At 54.1% G+C, this 25,972-nt stretch overlaps 1 protein-coding gene and 1 long non-coding RNA gene across 3 annotated transcripts; both read left to right on the top strand.

Annotated features, from left to right (window-relative positions):
* Window positions 1-8,156: 8,156 nt before the first annotated feature.
* PIM1 (Pim-1 proto-oncogene, serine/threonine kinase) lies at window positions 8,157-11,730 on the top strand. Of its 2 annotated transcripts, XM_066565462.1 has the most exons (6): window positions 8,157-8,298; window positions 8,389-8,495; window positions 8,602-8,652; window positions 8,966-9,332; window positions 9,948-10,124; window positions 10,337-11,730. In XM_066565462.1, the coding sequence occupies exons 1-6, from the start codon at window positions 8,217-8,219 to the stop codon at window positions 10,486-10,488; spliced, it is 936 nt and encodes a 311-aa protein (XP_066421559.1). In that variant the 5' UTR covers window positions 8,157-8,216; the 3' UTR covers window positions 10,489-11,730. The 2 variants fall into 2 exon arrangements, with proteins under 2 accessions (XP_066421559.1, XP_066421558.1); XM_066565461.1 differs by having other exon boundaries at window positions 8,157-8,495.
* Window positions 11,731-19,525: 7,795 nt separating this feature from the next.
* On the top strand, window positions 19,526-20,440 carry LOC136566377 (uncharacterized). The gene is made up of 2 exons (XR_010785016.1): window positions 19,526-19,624; window positions 19,772-20,440. It is a non-coding gene; the product is annotated as an uncharacterized lncRNA (long non-coding RNA).
* The last annotated feature ends 5,532 nt before the right edge of the window (window positions 20,441-25,972 follow it).

Raw genomic sequence — 25,972 nt, 5'->3', positions numbered from 1 at the left:
TCCTGGGGCGTGCAGGGACCTGCCACCACGCAGGGAGGGGACCGTGCTGGGCACACCTGAGTGAGGCAGGACCCTGCCTGCCACTCCCCTGCAAAGGCAGCTGTGATTGCTCAGCCCCTGGGTGCACACAGGAGCCACCAACTGCTCTGCCCTGGGCACAGGGGCACCAAGAACCCCCCAAGCCACTCCTGTACCATCCTGCACCTTGCACTGAGATCCTCCAGGGAACAGGGGGAGCAGAGAGTGCACGGCCACAGGTGCAGCTCCGTGGGTCAGCACAGCTCACGAGCCCTTCCCTGGGTGCTGCCAAGGTGGAGAAGGAGCCCCCAGTTCTCCTCACTGGATGGATGGATGGATGGATGGATGGATGGATGGATGGATGGATGGATGGATGGATGGATGGATGGATGGATGGATGGATGGATGGATGGATGGGTCCATGGATGGATTCATGGATGGGTCCATGGATGGATGGCTGGAGGGATGGATGGATAGATGAATGGATATATGGATGGATGGATGGGTCCATGGATGGATGGATGGATGGATGATGGATGGATGAGGGATGGATGGATGGGTCCATGGATGGATTCATGGATGGGTCCATGGATGGATGAATGGATGGATGAATATACGGATGGATGGATGGATGGGTCCATGGATGGATGGATGGATTCATGGATGGATGATGGATGGATGGATGGATAGATAGACAGACAGATAGATAGATGGACAGACAGTGAGTCTGAGGCCCAATACATTTCATTACACTCCACAGTGGAACATACCCACACCCTCACTCTTGCAGTACTCAAGGCTGTGTTCCCACCTTGGAAAGGAGGGAAACTGAGGCAGGGAAGGCAGGGGCTGGAAGCTGGGTGGGGAGGATGGTGACAGAGCAGGGATGAAGCAGCCCCAACCCGTGTTGTGAAAGCAGCTGTTATCAGAGTGGGCGTCACGCCGCAGCGAGTGGCTTCCAGGAAAGGAAGGAAGTGTGGGGTCACCCAGCCCTGCTGCCGCCCTTTTCCAGCAAACAGCCCAGGCCTGCTGATAATGGGGCCCTGCCACGGCCACCCAGGAATTCAGAGCCAATGAACGGCCACACGTGCTGCCCTAAATGTGGGATTCGCCCCTGTTTCCTCTCCCACAAAAGCAAGAGATGGTGCTGGGGCAGCAGTGGGTGGTGCTGATGGCCCCTGACTCCTGTGCAGGTGCAGAGCAGCATCACAGCAGCAGCAGCCCAGTTCCACCCCAGGGACTCTTACTGGTAGGAACTGGGAGTCACTGGGCTGGGTTTGCTCCTGTGGAAAGGTGCTCTGGGATGTGTTTCCTGCCCTGGCACAAGGTGGATAACCCCAGAGCAAGGCTGGATGGGGATGGGGGTGTGATGGGGAGCTGCTCTCATACACCTGGACCTCTCCCAACACCTCACACTGGACACTGAGCTGGAGGCCACAAACCAGCAGGACACTGGGCAGTCCCACTGCAGTCCCAGTGCCCTGCACTGCAGCAAGGCAGGATCCCACCCCTGACACCATCCTGCCATGCAAAGTGGCCCAGGAGGAAGCAGGAGCCTGCTCCTCCCCGATACTGGCAATAATTACATGATTATGCGATTTGGAAGCAAAGTGCAGATTAATCTCTGATCTTGTTAGGCCGTGTTTTACCATCTGCTTTGTGCAGGCAGGAGAAGCCCTCATCCCACGGTGAGGAAAAGCAGTGGGAGCCCCTGGGGAGAGCTGAGTCCCACAGAGCAGTGGGTGCCTTAGGAAAAGGGTGGATGGGGAGCTGAGCACACCAGGAGGAGCGGATGCCACCCCAGGCAGCAGCTGTCGGGCACAGCCCCGATTCCTGGAAGCCGGGCTGGATCCGGCTCGGCACGCACGGGGCCGGGCTGGGCTGCGCTCGGACTCCTCCTTTGGCCAACAAGGGCAGGTGACAGCGATGACGACCATGGCCCGCGGTGGTGGGGGGGGCTGCTGGGAGGGAGATGGCAGACTCCAAACCGCAGGGAGAGGTTTATAATCGTCCAGGTGGGATACAGAGATGGAGAGGAGGGACAGAGTGCAGCGGGTCTGTGGCAGAGGATGGGGTGGCCCCGGGATCTCCTCAGGGGTTCCCCCTTTCTCCTCCACTCAGGAGGTTTTTGCCAAACAGGGAGGGCAAGACCTGCCTTTTATTGTGCTCGTGCCAGATTTTTTCCTGCTGCAGCAGCCCCGGTGCAGAGCCAGGCCCAGCCTTTGCAGCAGTGTCAGGTCTGGTGCAGATGGGGATGGGTTTCCATGGGATCTCTCCAGGATGGGACAGCACCAGTCCGGGTCACTCTGTCACTCAGAGCTCTCTGGGGTGACACTGGGAACCTCCGTGTCACCAGCTGGGCTGGTCCACCAGCACCAAGAGCTGGCACCTGCGTGCCAGGGGCACTGTGGGGTGCAGGGGTGCCCCTCTGCCCCCTCGCCCTGGCGTGTGGCAGGGCCCGGTGACCGCTGAGTGGCACAAGGGGACAAACACCACATCCATCGCCCATCCCGGGGTGGCCGCTGTCACCTGGCCAGCCCATCCCATCCCCACGTGGCGATTCAGCCTCCTCCAGCTCGGAACCAGCACCGGCCCTGCCGGGAGCCTCCTCTGCTCCAGCTGCACACAGAACCCCGCGCTCCCCGGCCGGCGAAGGGCCGGGAGGAGATGAAAGGGATTTCCCGGCTGACCTCCTCACCCCGCACTATTTGCACCTCCTTTCCCGCACGCAGACAGGCATTTTTCCCATGCTCAGGGGGTCAGGGCCCTCCCTGCACTCCAGGACGGAGCAATGCCAGGAATGTACCTGGGAATAGGCAGGGTTTTGCAGGGTGGAGGAGGAAGAGGAGAGCTGAGCGCCCTCCTGCCCGCAGTTAGCCACCGACATCTGTTCTACGGCCATTAAAAGGTGCTTTTCTTGTGCAAATGCTCTGCAGGAAGAAACCTGCTAAGCGGGGCAGGTGGGGCTGCAGTCAGCCCGAGCCTCGGCCGTGGATGTATTTTGTGTCCCCCAAGTGCTGCCAGTCCCTGGTACTGTCACTGGGCCAGGTCCAAGTCCCCAGGCACGGTCAGGGGTCTCACCAGCGCGGGTGGACTGGCTCAGCCTCCTCCAAACAGCACCCAGCTGATTCCAGCCTCGTCTTTTCCCTGCTCTTTCATCCCCTTTATGGGCTGGAATAAACCCATTTCGCCACTCCAGTCTCACAGGGGCTTCCTGCCCCCCCCCGTGCCTCAGTTTCCCTCGGCTAAATCAAGGAGAACAGCCCCTGGAAGTGGAGCCCACAGCACATTCCAGTGTCTCTGCCATTATCCCAGGGTGGATCCCACAGTTTCCCTGGGCCCAGCTTGAAGGCTGCACTTCCACCCTGTGACAATCCCTTCCCAGCTGTCCTATGACAGGAGAAATGTGGCTTCTTTTACTCCTCCCCACCTCGACCTTGCATCACCCAGGATAACAGTAAAGGGGAAATGAAAATAGATTGTTTTGGGACAAAACCTGGAGTGCTGGGATGATGCCAGATGCCCAGGCCCAGGGTTTGCTGCCATCACCCAGCAGGGTACAAGCCCCAGGCACTGCCCCCAGGCTGTGTCTCTGTGCCCCCTCCCCACTCCTTACATCCCTTCTCCCTGTTCCTTCTCCAGGGGTGACACAAATCCTCTGTGGATTCTCACAGGGATGATCTGGGTGTCTGCAACTCAGGGTGACAGAAGGGGGACAGGAGGAGCAGCCAGGCTAGGCACCCCAGGACATGCCACGTGTGCTGGGACCCTGCTGGGGACAAAATCTCTCAGGGGCTGGGGGATCCCCCCTGTGCTCTGGGGGAAGGGATGTGGGATTTTGGATGTGGGTGGCACATCCATCACCCCACCATCACCCCGATGCATCCCACTTTCCCCTGCTGCTCTCGGCAGGAGGGTTTGCTTGTAAACAGCAGCCCCTGGGTAACACTTCTAATCCCTCTCTTGGTTATTATTCATCCCCAGCTAACCTTAAAGCCTCCCCCTTTTTCTCTGCGAGGCACCCCCAGAGCAGAGGAAATTCCTCAGCCCTGACGTGATGTGAAACACGAGCGGCTCGGCCCCAGCCGCCCCCTTGCCTGCCCCAACCTACCCGGGCCATTTCCCAACCCAGGTTTCCCTGTAGCATCCCACTTCCCCCCCCCCCGCTCTTTTTTTCTTTTTTTTTTCCTCTTTCTTTCCCCAACCACCCCTTTCTGCTTTAGACATTGTAACCCGAGAGGCTGGAAATGCAGCTCCTTTCATCTTCCATTTCCCACATCCTGAGAGTCTGGGGAGAAGGAGCCCACCCAGATGATGGAATCCCAAATATGCGGCTCCTTCCACCTCCCCGATCCCCTCGGCCGCCCCCCCGTGAGGCTCTATTCACAAAGCAGATTAGCCATGCTGCCGCCTCCCCGCACACCTCGCCCCAAAAAGCCCGCGAAAAAGCCAACACACCAAAAAAAAAGAAAAAGAAAAAGAAAAAAAAAATTATAATTATTAAGAAGAAATCTGCACGGCTGCTCCTGCCAGCGAGCAGGATGGGTCTCAGCACCTCCTGTCCTGCTCTTATCCTGCTCCCATCACTGTCTGGTGGGAATTGGCACCTGAAGTCCTGGGACTGGGTGCTGGCTGAGGGGGGGTTTGGGGAGCTGCAGCTGGAAAGGTCCAGCCAGGACCCTTCTCCTCCCTGTGCTCGGGTGATTCCAGCCCCAGGATGTGGTGTGTGGTCCCCAAGGTGTCACCGCTGCCTTGTGGTCCCTTCTGGGTCTGGGGGGACCCTGAGGATGAGGATGAGGAGGGAAAGCAGCACCCAGGCAGAGCCTCACTGCTCCCAGCACTCGTGATCCAAAGTCACAGGACCCCAGCCCTGCCCTCTCTCTGGGGGGACACCCTGCACCCCGAGCTTGGCCTCATCCCACAGGGATGTCCCTCACCCGCACTGCCACACCAGGAGCGTGCCCACATTTCCAAATGCGAGAGCCCAGAGCACCTTACTGTGTTTTTGGGGTGACTCGGAGCAGGTGGTGACACACAGGGGGTGTCCCAGCAGTGGCACAAACCCGGTGCCACCAGGAATTTGTCACTGCGGGTGGGTGGGAGCACCCTCGCCCCTCGCTCTCCTCCCCTCTCCCAGCTCTGCCAGGCTGGGACAGGCCAAGGTGGGCAAAGGCCTTGGTGCCCTCCTCATGGGGCATTGCTGAGATGCCTCAAATCCCTTTATCCAGGTTCCATCAGGGAAGGGTTCGGGCTCCCCCAGGGACCCGCAGGGTCATTTTGGGAACATTTTGGGTGCCGTGCCTCACCCCACGCCCTGGGCCAGCCGGTTCCCCGAGCTGGGGGAGCCAGGGGCAGACTCAGCCAAGGTCAGGCAATGACTCAAAGGGAACCACAGCCCTCCCTGGTGTGTCACGGCACTCACGGCCCCACATCCTCACCAGGGGATGCCCGTGGGGCTGCTGCGCTCCCTCCCGGCGGGGCATTGACCTTGCTGGTTTGTTCCAGGACATCGGTGCAAACCTGAATTAAATCCCCTCACCCCCAGGCGGGCCTGGGGAGCCTCTCTCTCCCTGCTGGGCATCGCCCTGGCCCTCCCCGTTTTCACCTATTTGCTAATTGTGCTGGCGGGGAAGGCGAGGGGGAGGAAATACAAAAAGTAAACTGCGAAAGCAACACTGCAGCTCCAAGGGCCCAGCACGGCAATCAAGCGATAAAGCAGTAATTAAGCCTGATTGTCATGCAAGGCAGCCCCGGTTAGACTGGAATGCCGCTGAAGAGCCTGAAAGCTGCCGGGATTGTTTGCAGGGCTCAGAACTGATCTTTTGATGTCTGCTGGGAGCTCCTCTTCCCCCAGACCTGCCACCCCAGGGTCCTGTTTCTCCCCGGGCATGGCCCTGGTTGGGTTTTTCCTCCTTGCAAGCCCTGTGGAGTCTCCTCCGGGCTGCAAACTGCTCCCCGAGGGCTCACGGCAGGAATTGGGGATGCTCCAGGATGGACAGGGCAGCCCTGGCCAGGGGAGGACCCGCGGGACATCCCCGTGCCCAGGCAAGGGCAGGGTGTGCTTGGGGATGTGGCTGCTGCCCTGCACCCACCATTCTCATCCTCGGCGGCTTTCACCCCAGGGGAAGAGGGATGGGGAGAGAAGAGATCCCCAGGGATGAGGGCAAAGTGGGTGAGAGCAGCAGGATGGGGTTTGTTTTGTTTTAGTTTGAATTTCTGACACATCCCCATGGCCTCACCCGGGCTGGCAGGGAAAGGTGAGTGTCTGGAATGGGCTGAGGGGGAAAGGTGACTCCCAGCCCTGCTTTGGGGTCATTTTGGGAACAGGAATGCACCTGGCTGGTGAATCTGGAAAGAGATGGATGTGGCTGGGAAGTGTGGCTGCCTCCCAGCTCCACGTGGCCAGGACAGGGAGCAGGAGGGGCTCCCCAATCCAAGGGGACCCAACCCTGAGCTCCCCTGTGCCAGGAGGGGTTCCCTGATCCAAGAGGACCCAAACCCTGAGCTCCCCTGTGCTAGGAGGGATTTCCCCAATCCATGGGCACCCAAACCTGAGCTCTCCTCTGCCAGGAGGGGTTTCCCCGACCCAAGGGGACCCAAGCCCTGCTGCCAGCAGGAGGAGCCGGCGCTGACTCAGTGCCGGGCCGGAGCAGCTGGGCAGGTTTATGCACGAGGATGATTTTGGCCCCAGCTCATCCCGGTTGCAAGGCACGCTGCTGCTCCCTCCGACGCTAATGAGCAGGTTTGGGCAGAGCTGCTTCTGCCGAGGAGTCAGGGACAGGCAGCCCCCGGGAAAGCCCGGCGAGCTCTGTTTGTCAACAGGTCCCCTTCGGCGCCTTTCATCATCCTGGCAAAGAATTTGATAATGAGTTCGGGGCCAAATGCTAAGTCACCTCATCCCACGGCTGAGCAGGGACTGGCAGAACCAGTTGTCCCAAATGTGCCCAGGCGTCGGGGTGGGAATAAGGCAGGAGAAAGGCGCTGCCTGCCCCTCTGCCCCACTCTCAGCTTGCATCACCTCGAATTGCAACAACAATATATTAATTTTTTAAACAATTATATATTTTTAACAAAGAAGAATGGAGGTGCTCCGTCAGATTTTCCACACTTTTCCCTAAATAAAAATGTCACTTTCTGGGTAAAACGGAAGGTAGATTTTCCAGTTTTTGGTTGGCTCAGCCCCAGAAAGAGGATGTGTCACGTTCTGGGTAAATCTAAAAGCAGCAGCTGTGGTGGCGAGTCCTTCCCGGCCACTGCAAGGGCTGGGCCGCAGCTCCAAACCCCAGTTTGGGGGGTGCATCTTGGTTGTATTTAATCCTTTTTCTTAACACTAAAGGGGATAGGATGTCACCAGCATTTCCAGTAAACCCCATTCGATTTCAAGCAATTCATCCCACAAGTATGTGTGGGATGCCAGGAACTCTTCGGTCTTGCTTAGGAGCAGGAGCCCAGATGGGCTTTGTCTGGAATACAGCTCCCAGTGGCTGGAGCTCTTTGCTCCAAATGCTAATAGAGTGAGTAATCAGAGATCTCCATCCAGTAAATTATTTATCTTATCTCTGGAACTCGGGGAGGCATCTCAGCCAGCGACTTCTGCGGAAAAAAGAAGACGGGTGGGGAGGGGAGTGGAGAGGGGTAAAAAACCCCTAAAAAACAGCGATATTAGTCAAGAGTCCCCAGCTGGAAGGGCCACATGGCCACTTTTACTGGAAAGGGGAAAAGTTCATGCGCTGGTTGGCGCGTGATGAAGCAACAGCGGAACAGCGGGGTGAGCCCGGGGGACGCCGGGCACGGGGGAAGCGGCGATTCCCGGGAAAAGGCAGCGCGCGAACCCGTGCCGCTGGGCGTGGCCGGGGGCGTGGCCGGGGCGAGGCCCTGTGACCGCGCGGGGCCGCCCGGGCAGCGAGGCCCGCGCGCGCCGCCGCCGCGCCCGCTCCCCATTGGCCGCCGGTCGTTAGGGGGCGTGGCTCCGATGCGCAGCCCCGCCCCTCGGGGCGTGCGGCCCCGCCCCCGGCCCCTGCGGCTCGCGGGGCCGGCAGGGGCCGCGCGCCACACGCGGCCGGGCCTCGCGCGGAGCGGCCGCTCGCGCCCGCAGCCCGCCCTGCCCTGCCCTCCCCTCCCCTCACCGCCCTCACAGCCCTGCCCGGCGCCGAGCCGCAGGTGCCGCCACCGGCCCCGCCACCGGCCCCGCCGCCGGCATGCTGCTCTCCAAAATCACCTCGCTGGCGCACCTCCGCTCCGGGACCGCCGGCGAGCTGCACCCCGCCAAGATACAGCCAGGTCCGGGACGGCCGGTGTGGGGGTGCCCGTCCCGGCTCGGGACCGGCCGGGGCAGCGGGCGGAGCGCTGACGGGCGGGTCTCGTCCACAGGGAAGGAGAAGGAGCCGCTGGAGAAGCTGTACCGGGTGGGCCCGCTGCTGGGGAGCGGCGGCTTCGGCAGCGTTTACTCGGGGATCCGCCTCTCGGACGGCGCCCCGGTAAGTGGCGGGGCCGGCGGCGGGCGGAGCGGGAGGGGGCTCGGCGGGGCGGGCGCCGAGCTCATCCCGGCGCCGAGCTCATCCCGCCGCTCCCCTTGGCTCGCAGGTGGCGATTAAACGCGTGGCCCGGGACCGCATCTCGCAGTGGGGCGAGCTGGTGAGTGAGCGAGGCCAGCGGGAGAACCCAGCGTGACGGGCGGGGATGAGCAGAGACGCGGGAGGGTGGAAACCGGGACGGCGCGGGGGGAGCGGGTGTGGGGTCACCGGGGGACGCGGAGCATCCCGGGCCGGGGAATGCCTAGCGCCGATGGGGGCGGGCAGGAAAACACCGGGATGCCCAGCACCGATGGGAGCGGGTAGGGAGACACCGGAGCATCCCCCGGATCAGTGGGTGCGGGCAGGGGAACACCAGGGCTTGCCGCGGGCGGGGGTGGCTCAGCCCCGCTGATGGCAGCGTGGTGCCCCCGCAGCCCGGCGGCAGCCGTGTCCCTCTGGAGATCGTGCTCCTGAACAAGGTGGGCTCCGGCTTCCACGGCGTCATCCAGCTCCTAGACTGGTTCGAGCTCCCGGACAGCTTCGTGGTGGTGATGGAGCGTCCGGAGCCGTCGCAGGACCTCTTTGACTTCATCACGGAGCGGGGGTTCCTGCCGGAGGAGATGGCGCGGGGGCTGTTCCGCCAGGTGCTGGAGGCCGTGCGGCACTGCAACAACTGCGGCGTCCTGCACCGCGACATCAAGGACGAGAACATCCTGCTCGACCTGGCCACGGGCGAGCTCAAGCTCATCGACTTCGGCTCCGGCACCTTCCTCAAGGACACGCTCTACACGCAGTTTGACGGTGAGCCCGCAGCCGGGTGCATTCCCGGTGCCGGGCGTTGCGCGGCCGGGCCGGGCTCCGGAGGTTTCCCCGTGCCGGGGGGGGGCGGCATGAATTTTGCAGCCGCTGCCAAGTTCTGTTTGGCACGGGGAGGATGTTGTGAAACGGGAGCCGGCTCCCGGCCCTGCTGACAGCCTCCGTCACCCGGGCTGGCTCGGGCTGGGGCGGGGGAAGCCAGCGTGACAAAAACACCCTGGGGAGGGGGGAGCAGAAGGGGGGGTTTGCAAAACCCGAGCACCGGCCGGTTTAGTTTGCAGGTGCGGAAGGGCTGGGGCTGCTCCTCTCCCCTTGTTTGCCTTGGTTTATAATTTAAATTTTATTTTTTTTTTACCATTGCGGGGGGGTTTGGGAAGGCGTGGTTTTTTCCCCACCCGTAGGTGGGTTTTTTCCTCGCATGTAACGGCCGGGCCTTTCCCGGGCCCTGCTGCCCTCTTCTGGCACCCGCGCCTTCCTTTTACAACCCAAAGTTTGTAAACAAGAGTCACGTGCTGGCGGGAAGGCGGGCGGGTCACGGCGGGTGCCAGCGGCGCCCAGGGATGCTCTGACGAGGGGCTGATGAGCTGCTGTGCCCCGCAGGAACGCGGGTGTACAGCCCTCCAGAGTGGATCCGCTTCCACCGCTACCACGGCCACTCAGCCACCATCTGGTCCCTGGGTGTCCTGCTCTACAACATGGTGTGTGGGGACGTCCCCTTCGAGCAGGACGAGGACATCATCCGGGGCCAGCTCTTCTTCCGACGGCGCATCTCTCTCGGTGGGTACCCGGCTTGGGACGTGCCTGGGGGAGGCAGCAGCTCCCAGGGAGCTGTGCAGGGGCTTCATCTGCAGGAGGTGGCACATGTGCTGCCATGCTGCACTCCTCCCAAGCAGAGGGTGGATGGGGAGGCTGGGTACAGCTCAGACGGTGGCACAGGGTGGACAGGAGCCTGCTCTGACTGACCACTGCTTGCTGCTTTCTCTCCCCAGAGTGCCAACACCTCATCAAGTGGTGCTTGTCCATGCGCCCCTCAGACAGGCCGTCCTTGGAAGACATTTTCAACCATTCTTGGCTGCAGGACATTCACCTGGAACCAGCTGAGATCCACCTGCACAGTTTGATCCAGGAGCCTGACAAGTAACAGCTCCATGCAGCTCCTGGTCATAAGAAGCAAAGAAAACCAGACTTTTTCATCTTGACCATAACACTGAGCAGGGATCCTCAGATGTTCTCAGATGGGAATGTGCACATCCTGCCCTGGAGCTGCGCTGGGGACCTGCTCTTCCAAGTTTTGGTAGCCACCATCCAAGCCAGCTGTCCTGGACTCCATCTGAACTTTGTCTCTTCTGAGACTTTACCAGTAATTTTTTTTGGACTGGTTTTGGAGGCTCTCAAGTGTCATCTTGACCTGCTGAATTGGATGACCTGACTGCAAGAAAAGCTTCAACGGGGGAAAACTGTGGGGAGGGCAAGGCCTGTGGCCAAGTGGCTGTCCCTTCTCACTGTCCCTTCTCCCTGTCCCCATGCTTGTGTGCCTTCTGTTTGATCTGAGCTGTGCTGGAGGAAAGACTTGACTTTTCCTACAGCGCTGCTTTTCTGAGACTCGCCTGGGCCTATAGTTCCTTTTTCTTTTTCAAAAAGGAAATGGGTCAGAAGATGCTTGGGAACCAAGTGGGTTATGCCTCGCCTCCTGTGCCTCCATCCCACACGGGTTTTCTGGGGTTCTTTGCTTCTCTGTGCCCTCACGAATGCACAAACAATGCAAACCAACAGCTGTAAATGTGTACATAGTTCTACAGGAGCAAAGCTTGATGTACAGTTGTGAATAGTGATAACATTTTGCCTTTTTTCTCATTTCCAGTTTTTGTTTTTAATTTATTTTCATAAATTTGTTGTTTGTTTTGTTTTTTAAAGGAAGAGTTCTAGCCACTAGGATAACTTATTTATTTATTTATAATTCATGTGGGTTTCCAGCCCATGCCTTGCTTCTACAGCTGCTGATCCCCCAGTTTTCCATTTGGGTCTTCCCTCTGTTTCTGTCCTGTGTCCATCCCTGGGCCCATCGTGTTTCCATTGGGTGTCTGGTGGAGGTGTGGGGTGGCAGCTTCTCCCCAGCTGTCTGTGTACATAGTTCTGGGTGCTGTTCTTTCCTTGCCACGTGCAGATCTCAGTTTGCAGATGAATTTGGGTTTTTTCCACGGGTGTCTTGGTTTTGGGGCTGGGGAGGGGGGGGGGCTGGCCCAGGCTGTCTGCACTGTCCAGTCTGTACCTGTAACCACGTGTGTAGCTGGCGGGTTTTGTTAATAGTTAATATTGTACAGGGGAATTGAGAAATCTTATTTTTTTTATGCGGTTTTAAATAAAAACAAAACACTTGCTGTGATGGAGACATTCCTTTGTTGTGGGGTGGGATGGAGGATGTGCTGTGAGTTGTGGGGCACCAGTGACCACACCATGGCTACTCCAGGGACCTTGTCTCCAGCCACACTTGACTCCAAAGATCCCACGCCAGCACAAACTGGGACCAGCCAGTCAAAAGCACCACGGGCACAGCTGGATCCATCCCTCCACGGGGTGTTTCCAGAGCTGCCTGCTCCTGGCAGCTCTTCTGGGAGAGATCAAAGAGGTGCTGAGCCCTTTTCTCCCATTCATCCGCAGGCTGGTGCGGAGCATGTGCTGGAGCTGGCGAGTAAACAAACATCAAAGCGCCCTTACGAAACGCCGGATGTTGTCAGCCAAATTCAATTTTGGTGAGGCAGATCCTGTTGCTCCGGCTCTGTTGGTGTTGCACGCCGGGGCTGGTGGGTGCAGGAAGCTGCCAGCGGGCTGTCCCCACCTCCAGCCCGGCCAACGCAGCAGAGCAGAGGAAGCTGATCTGAGGATTACGAGAAGTCGGTCGCTATCAGTCAGCAGCGGTCGAGTTTTTTACCCTCCAAACTGTCAAACCCCATTTCCAGCTCTGTGGCACTTCAGGGATGTTTGTTTGTGTGTTTTCTTATCTTGGTTTGGGGTTTTTTTTTTAATTAGTTTACATGTGTTGAATTTTGGAAGCCCGTTTCTGTGTGACCTGGAGCAGCTGCTGCTGCGTGCACAGGGCTGTGTCAGCTCCAGGGAAGGGGCAGATTTCCCTTTCTAGAGGTGACTTTGCAAGTCCCCAGGCCAGATCTGACACAACAGGACCCTTCTTTCCTTTGCTTACTCCAGGGCTTTTTCCTTAATATCTCCATGTCTAGTGAGCAGTCCCTTCCCCAGCTCACCCCAGGCTCTCCTGTCCTGCTTTCCAAACCATGAACCTGCTAGGAGGGAATGAGGGGTCCTGGAGCCACATCCCAGCCTCATGGAGTGACCTGCTATCATGTCTGTGTCTCTGCCTCGGTGAAGAAAGTGTTAAGTTGGTTTGTTTGTTTTGCTTTTTTCTTTATTTCTTGTTTTATTTTTTTTTCCTATTTCACTCAGCTGCATCTTTCATCTCCTTGAGGCTGCTCGAAGCAGGAAGCACAGCTCCAAACACCGACAAAGTTTAGGCCTATTTTGAGATGCGGTTTAGATCTACCCTCCTCTCTCTCTTTTCCACTCAAGACCGACCAGGAAGCTGCTCTTACACGAACACAAACATGCCCACCACACCTCCAGCTACTCCTTGGAGCCCTTCGTGTGGGCACGGTGCCCCTGGCACAGCAGAGCACTATCACAGCCCCGCTGCAGCCCGGCCCACCCTTCCCGTAAGCGCTCGCGACTGTTGCGGTGTTTCTTAGAAAACGCAGCAGGCCCCATGTGGAGCTGGCTGCTGATAGTCCCTTGGCTTCCGCCTGTGGCTGGTGATTTTGTCACCCCCAGGCTCTTGCTGCAGGCACAGGACAGAGCCAGAGTGTCCCCAAGATCCCGCCGGCCCAGGGACTGTCCTGTCTGAGGAGTGTTGGACTGGTGTGTGTGTGATCCCCAGTGCACCAACAGTGCTGAGCAGCAATGCATGCACAAGTGTAAGTGCCACCAGATTTGTGTCCCAAGCCTCTCAGGGAAAGGATCAGTGCATGTTTGATTCCCTGAGCACCAGCCTTCCTGAGCAGTAACACCTGCACAAGGACAAGAGCCACCAGATTCACACCCCAGGTCTCTGCCACAGGAAAAGGATCATGGCAGATGTGATGGGAGAGCAAAGATGGGCAGTTTCAGCATCAGTTACCTGTTCTCCCCTCCAGGCTGCCCATCACCATTGCACTCAGGGCCTGGGCGAAAGAAAAACCCTTTTTACCCCTCATTTTTCCTCACTGAGGGGATATTTCCTGCACTTTGGGGCCATCAGATATGACAGGAAGGGATGAAAACACAGGAGTTATCCATTGGGAGGTGACTCAGAAGCAGCACTGCTTTCCCGTCTCCCTTTCACAAATTTTTCTTGCTCCCCTGTGTAAACAGGTGAAGCACCCACAAAGCAGAAATTGGGAAAAAAACAATGAAGCAGGACCAGGAGGAGATTTCAGACTCTTGGAACTCCAGTTCTGGGAGCACTGGGATCCCACAGATGACTGAGATCTTTCAAAGGGCCAGCACTCATCACACCTGTGCCTTTCTGCAGACATCCATCCGCACCTAAGGTGCTTGGTGATGCAGGAAGGACCAGCCAGGGGAGCCTGGAGCTGCAGCAAAAGGGACATTTATGTTTTACACATCCCTTTCTGGGAATGGGAGATGAGCAACAGCCAAACTTCTGCCATGGCTGGAGAAAGGCAGATGAGCACCAAGGAGAAAATCACCTGGGGAGCAGGGCCCAGGCTCACCACAGGGACCTGAAGAGCCAGAAACTTGGAGGTGGCACCTCACCACCTCCCTATCCTAAGGAAAACATCCAGGTGTCCCCGAGGCACTGTCTCAAACCCTTTGGCCTTCTTGGCACAGTGAGTCACAGGAGCTATTTTCAACTCCTGCCTGAGGTCTTAGGTCGAGGTGAATTATCAGCAAACCATGTCCCAGGGCTCCAGCTGCCCGGGAATGAACCCTTGTGGAAATCAGTCTCTGAGTGCTTTGCCAGCGGCCTGTGTGGCAATAGCATCATCTCCATGTGGGGAAACTGAGGCACAGCGACCCAACTCGCTGGACATCTTTTGTGGTGGAGCCTGGGCTCACCTCCTTTCCCCTGCCCTCTTTCCCCAGGCTCAGATTTGCAGCAGGAGCTCCCAGCTTTAATCCCCTGGTGTCCCCACGTCCCCTGGGCAGGGGATTGAATCCTGCAGGAGCTCACACCAAAGCCCTGCCCCCTCTCAGTGTGAAACCAGGCTGAAACTTGTCCCTTCCCAGCCCTCCTGTGACACCCCCAGCCTGCTGGGACAGCCAGGGGGGCCAGGTGCTGGTTTCAGGCACCTGGAGCCCCACTCAATACCAGAATCTCATGTTTTGGGGTTTACAGTGACTCTGCCAAGAGCAGAGCTGTGCTAACCCTGCCTCCGTGACACATCGAAACTGCATCACTCAGCCTGTGAGTTGGTGGGGGTTTTAAAGAGGAAAAAACACTTATTCACCATAAAAAACCCCAAACCAACCGCAAAACCTTTCCAGCGTGTAAAGTTGAGTCAAATTTAGCAGCTTCAGCTAGAGAAACATATTTTGAAAGCTGTAATGGGAGTGTTTCTTTCATCCCTGTCCAAGCTTTTGGTCCCCTGCCTCCAGGGCAATATTTTTGTGTCCTTACTCACTGGGTTTATTACAGTTAGGAGGGGGTTAAGCAACCCCAAAAATGAAACAACATCTCCTGTTACAAACTGCAACAGCCACTTCAGTGGCCCTCAAATACCACAGAGGCACGTGTGTGAATACGAGGGGCGAGAGGGTGTCAGGATGGAGATCTCACCCGCTGAGAAAGCTGTGAGAGAAACACAAGCGGCAAAATGTCACTTCAGGTCACCCAAAATTCTCAATCTCTTTCCCTGAAATGGGCAGGCAGGGCTGGGGCCCTCAGCATCAGAAGCAGCCCCAGGGGAATGCGGCCGTGCTCTGCCAGGTGTGCAGCACGGATGTGCCGTGGCAGCCCCAGGCTCGGTGCCGGGTTACTCCGTGGAGTAGATTGCTCCCTGTAGGATGCCCACACTCTCAGGGTGCCCAGGTGTGTGTACATCCCCCCCCCCCTCCAAAGCACACAGATTTGGCTCCATTTGGCCCAGTTTGGTTCTTGCCTTCATTAGTCAACGCCTGCCTGACATAATCAAGGTGCAACTGTGAGTGCCAAGGACTTGGATTTCACCCTCCGGGTGAGTTTCTCACTTTTGAGGAGCGAGCAGGATGTGGGCAGAGCAGACAATGAGCCCCCCACCCTCGCCAGGGCGGAGGGGTCACTCCTCTGTTGCTCTAGCAGGGTGTTTCCAAACAAAACCTTGATAAAGCCAATAAATACGTGGAGCAGGAGAAGATGTGTGAATTGCTGGGGAAAAGCGGGAGGGGAAACTCCAGGAAGCATCGGGCCCTCAAGCTGGGGAGGAACAGCAAATCCAGCCCAGGCTGCCCGCAGGGAGGGGACGGCAGGACCCGGAGGAGCTCTGCAGCGATTCACAGATGCTAAAAGTCACCCCCGGACAGATGGACAGACTGTCCGTGCTCAGCTCCCGCGGGGAATGGATCCCATTTCCCAGAGCTTGCAGCCGAGTTACGGGACGAGGGGATTTGTGATAACATTATTGGATGTGTAATATGTGATAAATATCCCTGGGGTTTTGAACTCCGCCTGGAAGGAGCGGCGTTTCCAGCCAGCTCCTTCCTGGAAAATTCGCTTTCCAACCCAGCCCCTCCGGCCAGGAGGGCAGCGCTCTCCCCGCAGCTGGATACCCTCAAATGTCATATTTTTGCCAGCTCTGAAGTTTCCTTTCTCCGCTTCAGCCTCGGGATGGGAAAAGGAACCGATTCTTCTCTCTCGAGTTTCATTCTCGTTCAGAATCGAAAGCTGCTGGGCTCGCTCTGCCCCCCGAAATATCTCCCGTACCCTGGGAGCGGGTGATGGAGAGGGAAAGGGCAGAGAGCGCCGGCTCGGGGAAAGCCGGCAGGTGCCGAGACATCGCAACGAGCCCGGCCCGCCCTCTGCTGTCAGCCCCAGCGGCTTTGCAGAAAATCCCTTCCTTTTGAATATTTCTTCCCTTTTTTTGAGCGCTTCCAGCCCTCCCGTGTCCTGAAAGGTTTCTTCTTCCCTAGGGCTTAGTCAGCCTAAGTTCACAAAGGTGAACTTTGTGTTCAAGAAAGGACTGCACTCAGTGCTCTGGTCTGGCTGTCGAGGTGGGGAACAGTCAGAGCTGGGAGTGGGTGATCTCAGAGGTCTTTTCCAGCCTAAATAATTCCGAGGTTGAATTCAGCTGTGGCACATTCCTCCAGACCCAAAGTGCAGGTGAGGCCACCATGCTCCGGAGGTTCCTCCTTGGCTGGGAGCGATGGGATTAATTCTCCATCCACTGCCAGGTTTGGCAGGAGATGGATGTTGTGAAACAGGAGCTCCTGGCTCTGCCGACAGCCTCCAGCACCTGCACTGCCTCTGCTGGGGGCTGAGATGGAGCCAGTGTGACAAAAACAACTTTGAAAGGGCAGCAGAGGCGGCTTCAGAGCCTGGGCTCTGTCTGGTTTTGTTTGCAGGCACAAAGGGCTTGGGTTGCTCCTCTCCCCTCGTTTGCCCTGGCTCACAACTGGGGGTTTTGGCCAGTGAAGGATAAGCACAGGTTTTTCCCCACTCGTGGGTGGGTTTTTCCTGGCCCTCCCCAGGGTTGCACTGCCCTTTTCCAGCCCCATTTCACACCCCAGAGTTTGTAACCATGACTCAGGGGCAGGAGAGAAGGCAGCAGGTCCTGCCCCAGGGCACCCCAGGGATGCCAGGCCCACAGGAATGTGGGGGCACAGTCCCCCAGAGCAGATCCACTCCCACTGCTGTGAGAAATGGATCTGTAAAGAATTCTCAAAATTTAGAAATTTAGTCTTATAAAACTTAAAAAGCTCACATAGTCTTGTACATCTGTATACAAACACTGAGATAAGGTGTGCTGGCTTAGGAAGGCCATGGAATAGAGATGACATTGCTGAGAGAGAGAGATTGAACTAGAAACAAGTTTCAATGTGTTTCAAAACATGGCTTTGCAAAAAGACCAGATATTTTAAAGAGTTAGAACTATAAAAGATGCAATACAAAACCATGTGGGGTAAAAATACAGGTGATTGGTGTTAGAAGTAATAGCAGCATTGTGCGGCAAAAGTTAATAGGCTGAAAAACATTTATAAGGAATATAAACATTTACAAGGAATTGTAAGCAGGAAATGGGCTGGCTTCTGATGGAATGGTGTTGTTTTACCCTCCATTGAGATTAATAATGGAATTAAATATTTTAAAACACCTCTCAGTTACCTCATCTCTATAAAAGCTGGGAAAACCAACACACTGCTACCACAGCCACTCAGGTCCCTGGGTGTCCTGCAGCAGCTCTCTGGCCACAGAGAGAAACACACAACTGTCACAAGCATTGGGAAAGGCTGTGAGAAAATCAGAGAAAAGAATGAGAAACAATTCTTATCTTCATTTGCTGCACCTTTATTGTGAACGTGTGGAATGTGTTGTGGAGATTTGTTCACTAAAGGGTGGTTTCTGAATTAATCAGTGGTGATATGTTTGGACTGGAGGACCAATTAAGGTCCACCTGTACTGTAACTGTCTGTAAAAGCAATGGGTTTCTTTCATAGTAATAAATTTTTAATAGTAATAAAATGGTTATTAAAAAGTACTATAATTACAGTAACAAAAATTTGGACAATTAGGATTTAGGACAATATGAGACAATAAAAACAAAGAGTTATGGACAGTCCAGGTACCTCTTTCTGGGCAAAATAAGCCCAAAAAAGGACCTACATTAACAGAGGATTAACCCTTAAAACAACAGCCTGTTGCATATTCATATACCTCATACATGATGCATAAATTCCTTTCAAACACAGGATTCTGTCTGGTCAGTGTCAGCTTCTTCCTCTGAACCTTCAGGGCTGAGCAAGGTGGGAGGAAGTTCGTTAAGGGAGCAATAAATTCTTGTTCTCTGAAAGATTAAAGTGTCCTGTGGCTGCTATCTCGGTGCACGTACCTTACCTAGCATAAGTTTCTATTTTAACATTATAACCTAAAACTATATTTAACACACTACTTAAGACAATTAACACAGCACAACTTCCTGACATAACACATATAACATTCATTTAATATTTGCAAAAAGCCAAGCATAAAAGATGCATTTTTCACAGCTCCCAAGCAGAGGGTGGATGGGGAGGCTGGGCACAGCTCAGACAGTGGCACAGGCAGGACAGGAGCCTGCTCTGACTGACCACTGCTGGCTGGTGTCTGTCCCCAGAGTGCCAACAGCTCATCAGGCGGTGCTTGTCCATGTATAATAAATGAAATAAATAAAAAGAAATTTTGTGTGTAATGAAAGCGGGTTTTTATCCTTTTTTTATGAATCCTAGAATGGATTGAGTGAAAAGAGAGCGTTAAGTTAATTTTGTTCCACCCCCTGCCATGGCAGGGACATCTCCAGGTGTCCCCTTCCAGGGACAGGGCAACTCCACCTTGCTCCAAGCCCCATCCAGCCTGGCCTTGGACACTGCCAGGGATCCAGGGGCAGCCCCAGCTGCTCTGGGCACCTGTGCCAGGGCCTGCCCACCCTGCCAGGGAACAACTCCTAATTCCCAATATCCCATCCAGCCCTGCCCGCTGCCAGCGGAGCAGTCATTCCCCTTGTCCAAGCTCCCTCTCCTGGAGCCCCTTTATGCTCTCAGGTGGCCCCGGAGCCCTCCCTTCCCCAGGATGAACACTCCCAGCCCGGCTCCATTGCAGGGGAGATGGATTTGAATCTCTTTTCCCGGGCGGTTTCCCCGCCACCGCCCCCGAGCCAAGATGGCGCCGCCGGGGGCTCTGGTGGGCCGGGGGGCTCCGCCTGCAGCGCCCACTGCGCCCGCTGGGCGGCGCTGGGCCCTACTGCGCATGCGGTCATTGCCCGTGCAGCAAAACTACATCTCCCGGCATGCATCGCGAGCACAGCCTGCCCACCCGGCAGCACAGAGACGAAAGACTCCAGTTCCCGGCATGCTCCAGGGAAGAAAACGCGAACACGTGACTCCAAGCTCCGCTGCTTTTTGACCCTGCGGGGACACCGTCGTGTCCGACAACCCGGAAGTGCCGCAAGCCCCGCGTGGGTCGCACATGGCGGCGCTCGGCCCCGCCGCCCTCCCCGGACAGCCCTGGGTGATCGGGCCCCGACACCGCGCCCGCCCTCTCGGTGAGCCCGTCCCACCCTGCCCCTATCCCTTCTCCCTCGCTGCAATGGCTACCCGGCGCCGTTGGGCCGTTCCGCTGCTGCCTTGGCTCACGGCGGGCCCGGTACCGGCAGCACCGGCCCGTCCCATCATCACCCATCCCCGCACAGGGCGGGAGCAGCTCCCACAACCCACACCGGGGCTCCCCCTGGCCCTGGTGACAGCTGGAGCCCGGCAGGACCGCGCGTCTGACCCGTCAGTGTCCCCTCCCTCCCGGCCTGGCGCGGGGCAGAGGGAGCGCAGAGGGGCCAGGGGGGTTCAGGACGGATTCAGGGAAAGTTTCTCCCCGAGAAGGATTTGTCCAGCCCTGGTACAGCTGCCCAGGGCAGGATGAGGATGATCCCATCCCCGGAGGGATTTAGGAGCTCTGTGGATGTGGCCACTTGGGGACACGGCCCGGTGGTGGCCCTGGCAGTGCTGGGAATGGTTGGGCTCTGATCTCAGAGGGCTTTTCTGGCCTTGATCGTTCTCTGTGTTCTCTGGACCCAGCGATCTCTACAAGACAATTTTCCTGTGTCCAGTATAAGGACAAACACTCCCCTCCTGCTTGCTGCCTCTCTGGGTTATTATCCTGCATTTTAGAGCACTTTTATTTTATTTAATTTTATTTATTATATTTGTTTCTGTTTGCAGTTGATCTGCTTTAATAAAATACACAAAGCTTTGCTTTTATTTCCTTGCAAAATTTTGTGAACAACTGTGCTATTTCCACATGATTGCAGTGTGTGCTTAAATGATTCCTTAAGGATTTGTCTGTAATTATAGAAATGAGAACTTCACACATTGCTGCGTTTGTTTTTTTCCTGCTGCACAAAATTGTTTGTTGACGGTTTTTAATGTGTAACTGAGCACCAGAGCAGCTTCCAGGGAGCCCTGCAGAATTCCCAGGTCTGGGATTTTCTACAAAAGAACTGGAAAGGGAGGAAGGTAAGATTTCCAAAGGGCACTCAAGGATTGGGGTGGTTTCCAGCCAGGTTCCCAGAGCATCCCTGTGAGAGGAATAGCAGATTTGTCTTGCCAAACAAGCTGTGGGTCTGCTGGTAGATAAAACCAGCACTGGGAGATAAAATAAACAATGGGAAAGATTCCACTGATTGATGAATGGCAAAGGAGATTTGCCTTTACAAATAAACTTTAGATTTGCTGATAAATGAAATTAAACATTGAAAGATGAAAGAAACAATGGGGAAACCCCCTAAATTTCATAAGAATTAAAAATGAAAGGGAGGGTTGTACGTTAGAGGGGAATCTCTGGTATCGGGTGTTTTGGGAAGTCTGTACCTTTCAAGTACCTCAGAAATGGAGAAAGAGAGAGGGAAATTGGGATAAAAATGAGGCTGCATCCTCCAAAATTGTGAGAGACCCCAGGGCAATGCCCCATGGCCTCTCCCTTTATTGGAATAAAGGACTCCTCTGTCTCGTTTTTGCACATAAACCTCTGATGTTTGTAGATTAATTTTCCCAACACACCCAAGTAAAGAACGTGAGCAGGAGGTGGAAATAGCGCAGATCGGGGCAAACGAGGGCAAAGAAAGACAAAAAACGGAGAAAAAGGCTCAGAACGGGCTCGGGGATGCGCCACCGCCGCCAGCCACCAGGGGGAGACAGAGAGCAGCCGCCGCCGGGGCGAGGGGACAAAGAGGGATAACGAGGGACACCGGGGGACAAAGAGGCATAACGAGGGATACCGGGGACAAAGAGGGACACCGGGGGACAACCGTGGCGGTCCCGCGTCCCTCCCGTGCCGCCGGGACACGGCGGGGCCCGGCCGAGCGCTCCGAGGCGCGGCCGCGGCTCCGCGGGGCGCGGGGGAGCGGCGGCGCTGCAGTACCGGCTGCGGCCGCGGGAGGGCGCGCGGGGGCCGGGCCGGAGGTGCCGGCGCTCAACTTCGAAACGACCAAAAAGTCGGATTTTAAATATTCTGAACCAAAAACTCTGACTTTAAATATTCTGAACCAAAAACTCGGATTTTAAATATTCTGACACCAGAAACTCTGATTTTAAATATTCTGAACCAAAACCTCGGGTTTTAAATATTCTGAACCAAAAACTCTGACTTTAAATATTCTGAACCAAAAACTCGGATTTTAAATATTCTGACACCAGAAACTCTGATTTTAAATATTCTGAACCAAAACCTCGGATTTTAAATATTCTGAACCAAAAACTCTGACTTTAAATATTCTGAACCAAAAACTCGGATTTTAAATATTCTGACACCAGAAACTCTGATTTTAAATATTCTGAACCAAAAACTCGGATTTTAAATATTCTGACAGAAAAACCTATGATTTTAAATATTCTGAACCAAAAACTCTGATTTTAAATATTCTGAACCAAAACCTCGGATTTTAAATCTTCTGACACCAGAAACTCTGATTTTAAATATTCTGAACCAAAACCTCTGCTTTTAAATCTACCCACACAAAAAACTCTGATTTTAAGTATTCTGACACCAGAACCTCTGTTTTTAAACCTTTCAACACCAAAAACTCTGATTTTAAACATTCTGAACCAAAAACTCTGATTTTAAATCTTCCGATAGAAAAGACTCTGATTTTAAACTTTCCAACACCAAAAATCCTCCTTTCACACCTTCCAACAGCAAAAACTCTGATTTTTAAACCTTCTGACACCAAAAACTGATTTTAAACCTTCCAACAGCAAAACCTCTCATTTTACACCTTTGGACACCAAAAACTCTGATTTTAAATCTTCTGACACCAAAACCCCTCATTTTACACCTTCCCACACCAAAAACCTCCCACACACCTCAAGGTTTGCTGATCCTGAGCAGACAAATTCCCAGTGAGAGGCTCCTTTCCAGCCACCCACGGGTACCTGAACCAGGAGAAATCTCCATATGAGGCACCCTCAGCGATCCTCAACGCTGATCCCAGGGGATACCTGATGTGCTTTGGGCAGAAATTAATATCATTCATATTTTTACCTCGTGTATTAATAAAAACTACCAAGCAGAAGTGTCCCAGGCCAGGTGGGCCAGAGCTTGGAGCAGCCTGGGACAGTGAAGGTGTCCCTGCCATGGCAGGGGTGGCACTGGGTGGGCTTCAAGGTCCCTTCCCACACAAAGCACTCCAGGATTCTGTGATCCCTGCAGCTTTTAACAGTGTCAATGCTGATGGCGCTTGGTGTTTCTCCTCCTTGGTGTCTCAGGGAGAGCTCTGGGGGCAGGAAGGGACCCCAGGTGCTGTGAGGTCCCAGCAGGTGTCAGGTGTTGCCCATTTCCCCTCTCAGAAGCTCTTTCCTTCTCTGCAGGCTGCCCTCACCTCCCCAGGTACCCCAAAGACGCCCAGGCCTGGCTCCATCCCAAGGCAGGTCCCACCTCAGAGCTCTGTGCTTGTCCCGTGTGGGATCTCCTCTGCAGAGAGATTCTCTCCTTTCCATTTTTAATGGATATTGGCACTAACTCTGTGCAGGATGAGAGCCAGATGGACATCTCTTTAATTAAATCAAAAATACAGTCTGAGAAACGTAATTAAATTAAAAATACACACTTCCAGGTGGAAGCCAGCCTTTATCTTGAGGAGACAAGGCACAGAAAGTTCTGACATGTTCTCAGTGTTAGGAGATTCCTGGTGTTTTCATCACAAAGCAGCTTTTCCTTTTGTTGCTGACACGAAGTGGTGGAGGAAGAAATGAAGAGCTTGGAGGGTTTGTGCCACACCACACTGACTCTGGAGTTGTCCACTCGCTCTCTGTAAATATTTCCTCCACCACACTGCCCCTCTCACAGGGTTACTGTGACATCAGTTCTGCCCAGATTTTGTGAAAAATCTGCAATAAAAATCACAAATTAGTGCAGAGAGGAAACACATTAAACAAGCTCTAAATATACAGATTATACAGAAAATAAAAGAGATTTCCTAACAGAGTTAGGTGGACATCCCAGGGCTGTATCAAACAATGCATTTTGAATTTGCTGTCAGTTGTAGAGGAGGCTCTGCATCTTTCCTTTGTGTTTGATTGGAGGTTGGTGGGGTTTTGATGTTTTACATGGTGTGATTTTTTTAATATGTTTCTTGCTTGCACCATCTTCCGTGCTTAGGAAACTCACCATAAACATTTGGGTTTCCTTGTAACACAAACCCTTTTCTTCTTCTTAAGGAATAATGAGCATAAGGAAATCATCACCAGTGGCTTGGGCTGAGTGAACTCAAACCCACTGCATCCACACCCTTCCCAAAAAGCCACTCCTGCACAGAAATCCACCTCATGTTCCATCCAAGGTTCTTCCTCCCCTCTCCTTCCACGCTGGTGCCAGATGGGGCAGCTGGAGCAGCCCAGCCCCACCTGCCCTGCCCAGGGCTCTGCCTTCCCTGCAGCACCACAAACACCACTGGTCCATACTGGGAAGGATCAAAAAGGGCAGAAGAAAAAGCTGGGGAGGAAGAAATGGCCCACCCAGGCTGGCCTGAGGCACTGCTGGGTGGTCTCAGCCTCCCTTTCCCCAGCACCTCTGCTGGGTCATTCTCAGTGGGTGGGAAAGAGAAATCCTGATCATGAAGGGGAATGTGTTTGCCACAGCCCTGATCCAAGGAAAAGCTGACCCCAGACTCCACCAAGGCTCAGTTTTGAGTGTTTTGTGCTTCCTGACCTAAAGGGGATCAAATAAACTCTGGGGTGGGTTGGATTGTTGGAATGTGGCTGGTGAAGAGGAAGGACAATATTGGGAGATAGGAAAGGGGCTTCTGGCCTGAGAGGCCAATTCCTCAAGTTTTCCTTCAAAATCATTGAGATTTTACAATTTCAAAGCTGTCTGTGGGTCCCTGTGGGTGAGTAACCACCACAAACCCTGGAGGTGCTGCCCTGCCCCATTCCAGGCTCCTGTATCTGGGCTCCCGCTCTGGCTCTGCAGAACCTCAGAAATGGGGAACCCTGGAATCCTTTGGGGTGGAAGGGACCTCAAAGCCCCCCCAGTGCCACCCCTGCCATGGCAGGGACACCTTCACTGTCCCAGGTTGCTCCAAGCCCTGTCCAATGTGGCCTTGGGCACTGCCAGGGATGGGGCTGGAATTCCATCCCAGCCCCTCCCCACCCTCCCAGGGAACAATTCCTTCCCAAAATCCCATCTAAACCTCCACTCCTTTAGTTTCAAACCATTCCCCATCATCCCATCCATCCCTGCCCATGAGGATTGATTTCCTCATGGTTTCCTCCAACAATTTAGGAATTTCCTGAGAGGTTTGAGTGTGGAATGACCCTGCCCAAACCTGAACCAGGGCACAGAGAGAGCCCTGGGCAGTGAGGGAGGGATTGCAAACCTTCCTTAGGGGTCAGAGTTCCAGATCTGGGTTTTTCAGGAGTTCATCATTTACTCTGGCAGCCCCCAAATGCTGAACATGGAGTGTGAATCCTACAGTGGGCACTGAACCACAGGGCTCAGCCAGAGCAAGAGCTCAGTCAGAAACTCCTGGCAAAGCCAACAACTCCTAAAACTGGGTGAAAACCTGGAAATGTTGTTAACAGTTGTTTTACAGCTACTTTGGGGTGATTTTTTGGAGGGGAGACAAGGCAGAATAGTAGATCCTGGCTGCAAAATGGGATTTCTGAGAAGTTTTTTGCACTAAAACCACATTTAACATGTTCACAATTCCAAAAATTCCCTCTCCTCAATTAAAGCATTGAGTGGTGCTTCCTATGATGAGCCTCAGGAAAAAAGGGGCCAAAACAGCCTTGAATATTAAAGGAAATCAAAGGTTAGTTTAGCATTCAGAATGAGCAGGTTCAGGAAGGCAGGACAGGGAGAGACTGAGAGCTCTGCTGGGGCAGAACTCTGGGATGCTGCAACATCTCAGGCAGAAAAGATTTCACAGTGAATATTCCTCAATGGGCTGAGGAGAGAAAGCTGATGACAACAACAAGGGGAGCAAAAACCCAACCAACACAGCAGCTTTAGTCATCCTGTGTAGCTGACACTTTCAAAATGAAGCTGAAATGAAAAATAAATATAAAATAAAGAATTGAAAATATAAAAATGGAATAAAATTAAATATTAAAATAAAAATAAAAATATAAATAAATGAAAAAAGAAAATAAGATAGAAATAAAAATAAAATAAAATAATGAAATTACATAAAATATTAAAATGAAAAAAATTAAAATAAAAAATAAAATAATATAAAAATAATAAATAAAATATAAAAATGAAATTACATAAAATATAAAAATCAAAAAATCAAAATAAAAATAAAATAATATAAAATAATATAAAAGATAAAAATGAAATAAAATATAAAAATGAAATGAAATAAAATAAAATAAAAAATGAAAATAAAAATATAAATAAAAAG

Source organism: Molothrus aeneus, chromosome 24 (genome assembly GCF_037042795.1).
Source record: "Molothrus aeneus isolate 106 chromosome 24, BPBGC_Maene_1.0, whole genome shotgun sequence".
Lineage (NCBI taxonomy): Eukaryota > Metazoa > Chordata > Aves > Passeriformes > Icteridae > Molothrus > Molothrus aeneus.
The sequence above is the reverse complement of the archived record's forward strand: the minus strand, read 5'-3'. Positions and strand labels throughout refer to the sequence as shown.

Coding starts and splice junctions, on each gene's coding strand:
- PIM1 (XM_066565461.1), top strand. CDS start 8,217: ATGCTGCTCTCCAAAATCACCTCGCTGGCGCACCTCCGCTCCGGGACC. Junction 8,653..8,965: donor TCTCGCAGTGGGGCGAGCTG/GTGAGTGAGCGA, acceptor GTGCCCCCGCAG/CCCGGCGGCAGCCGTGTCCC. Junction 9,333..9,947: donor GCTCTACACGCAGTTTGACG/GTGAGCCCGCAG, acceptor TGTGCCCCGCAG/GAACGCGGGTGTACAGCCCT.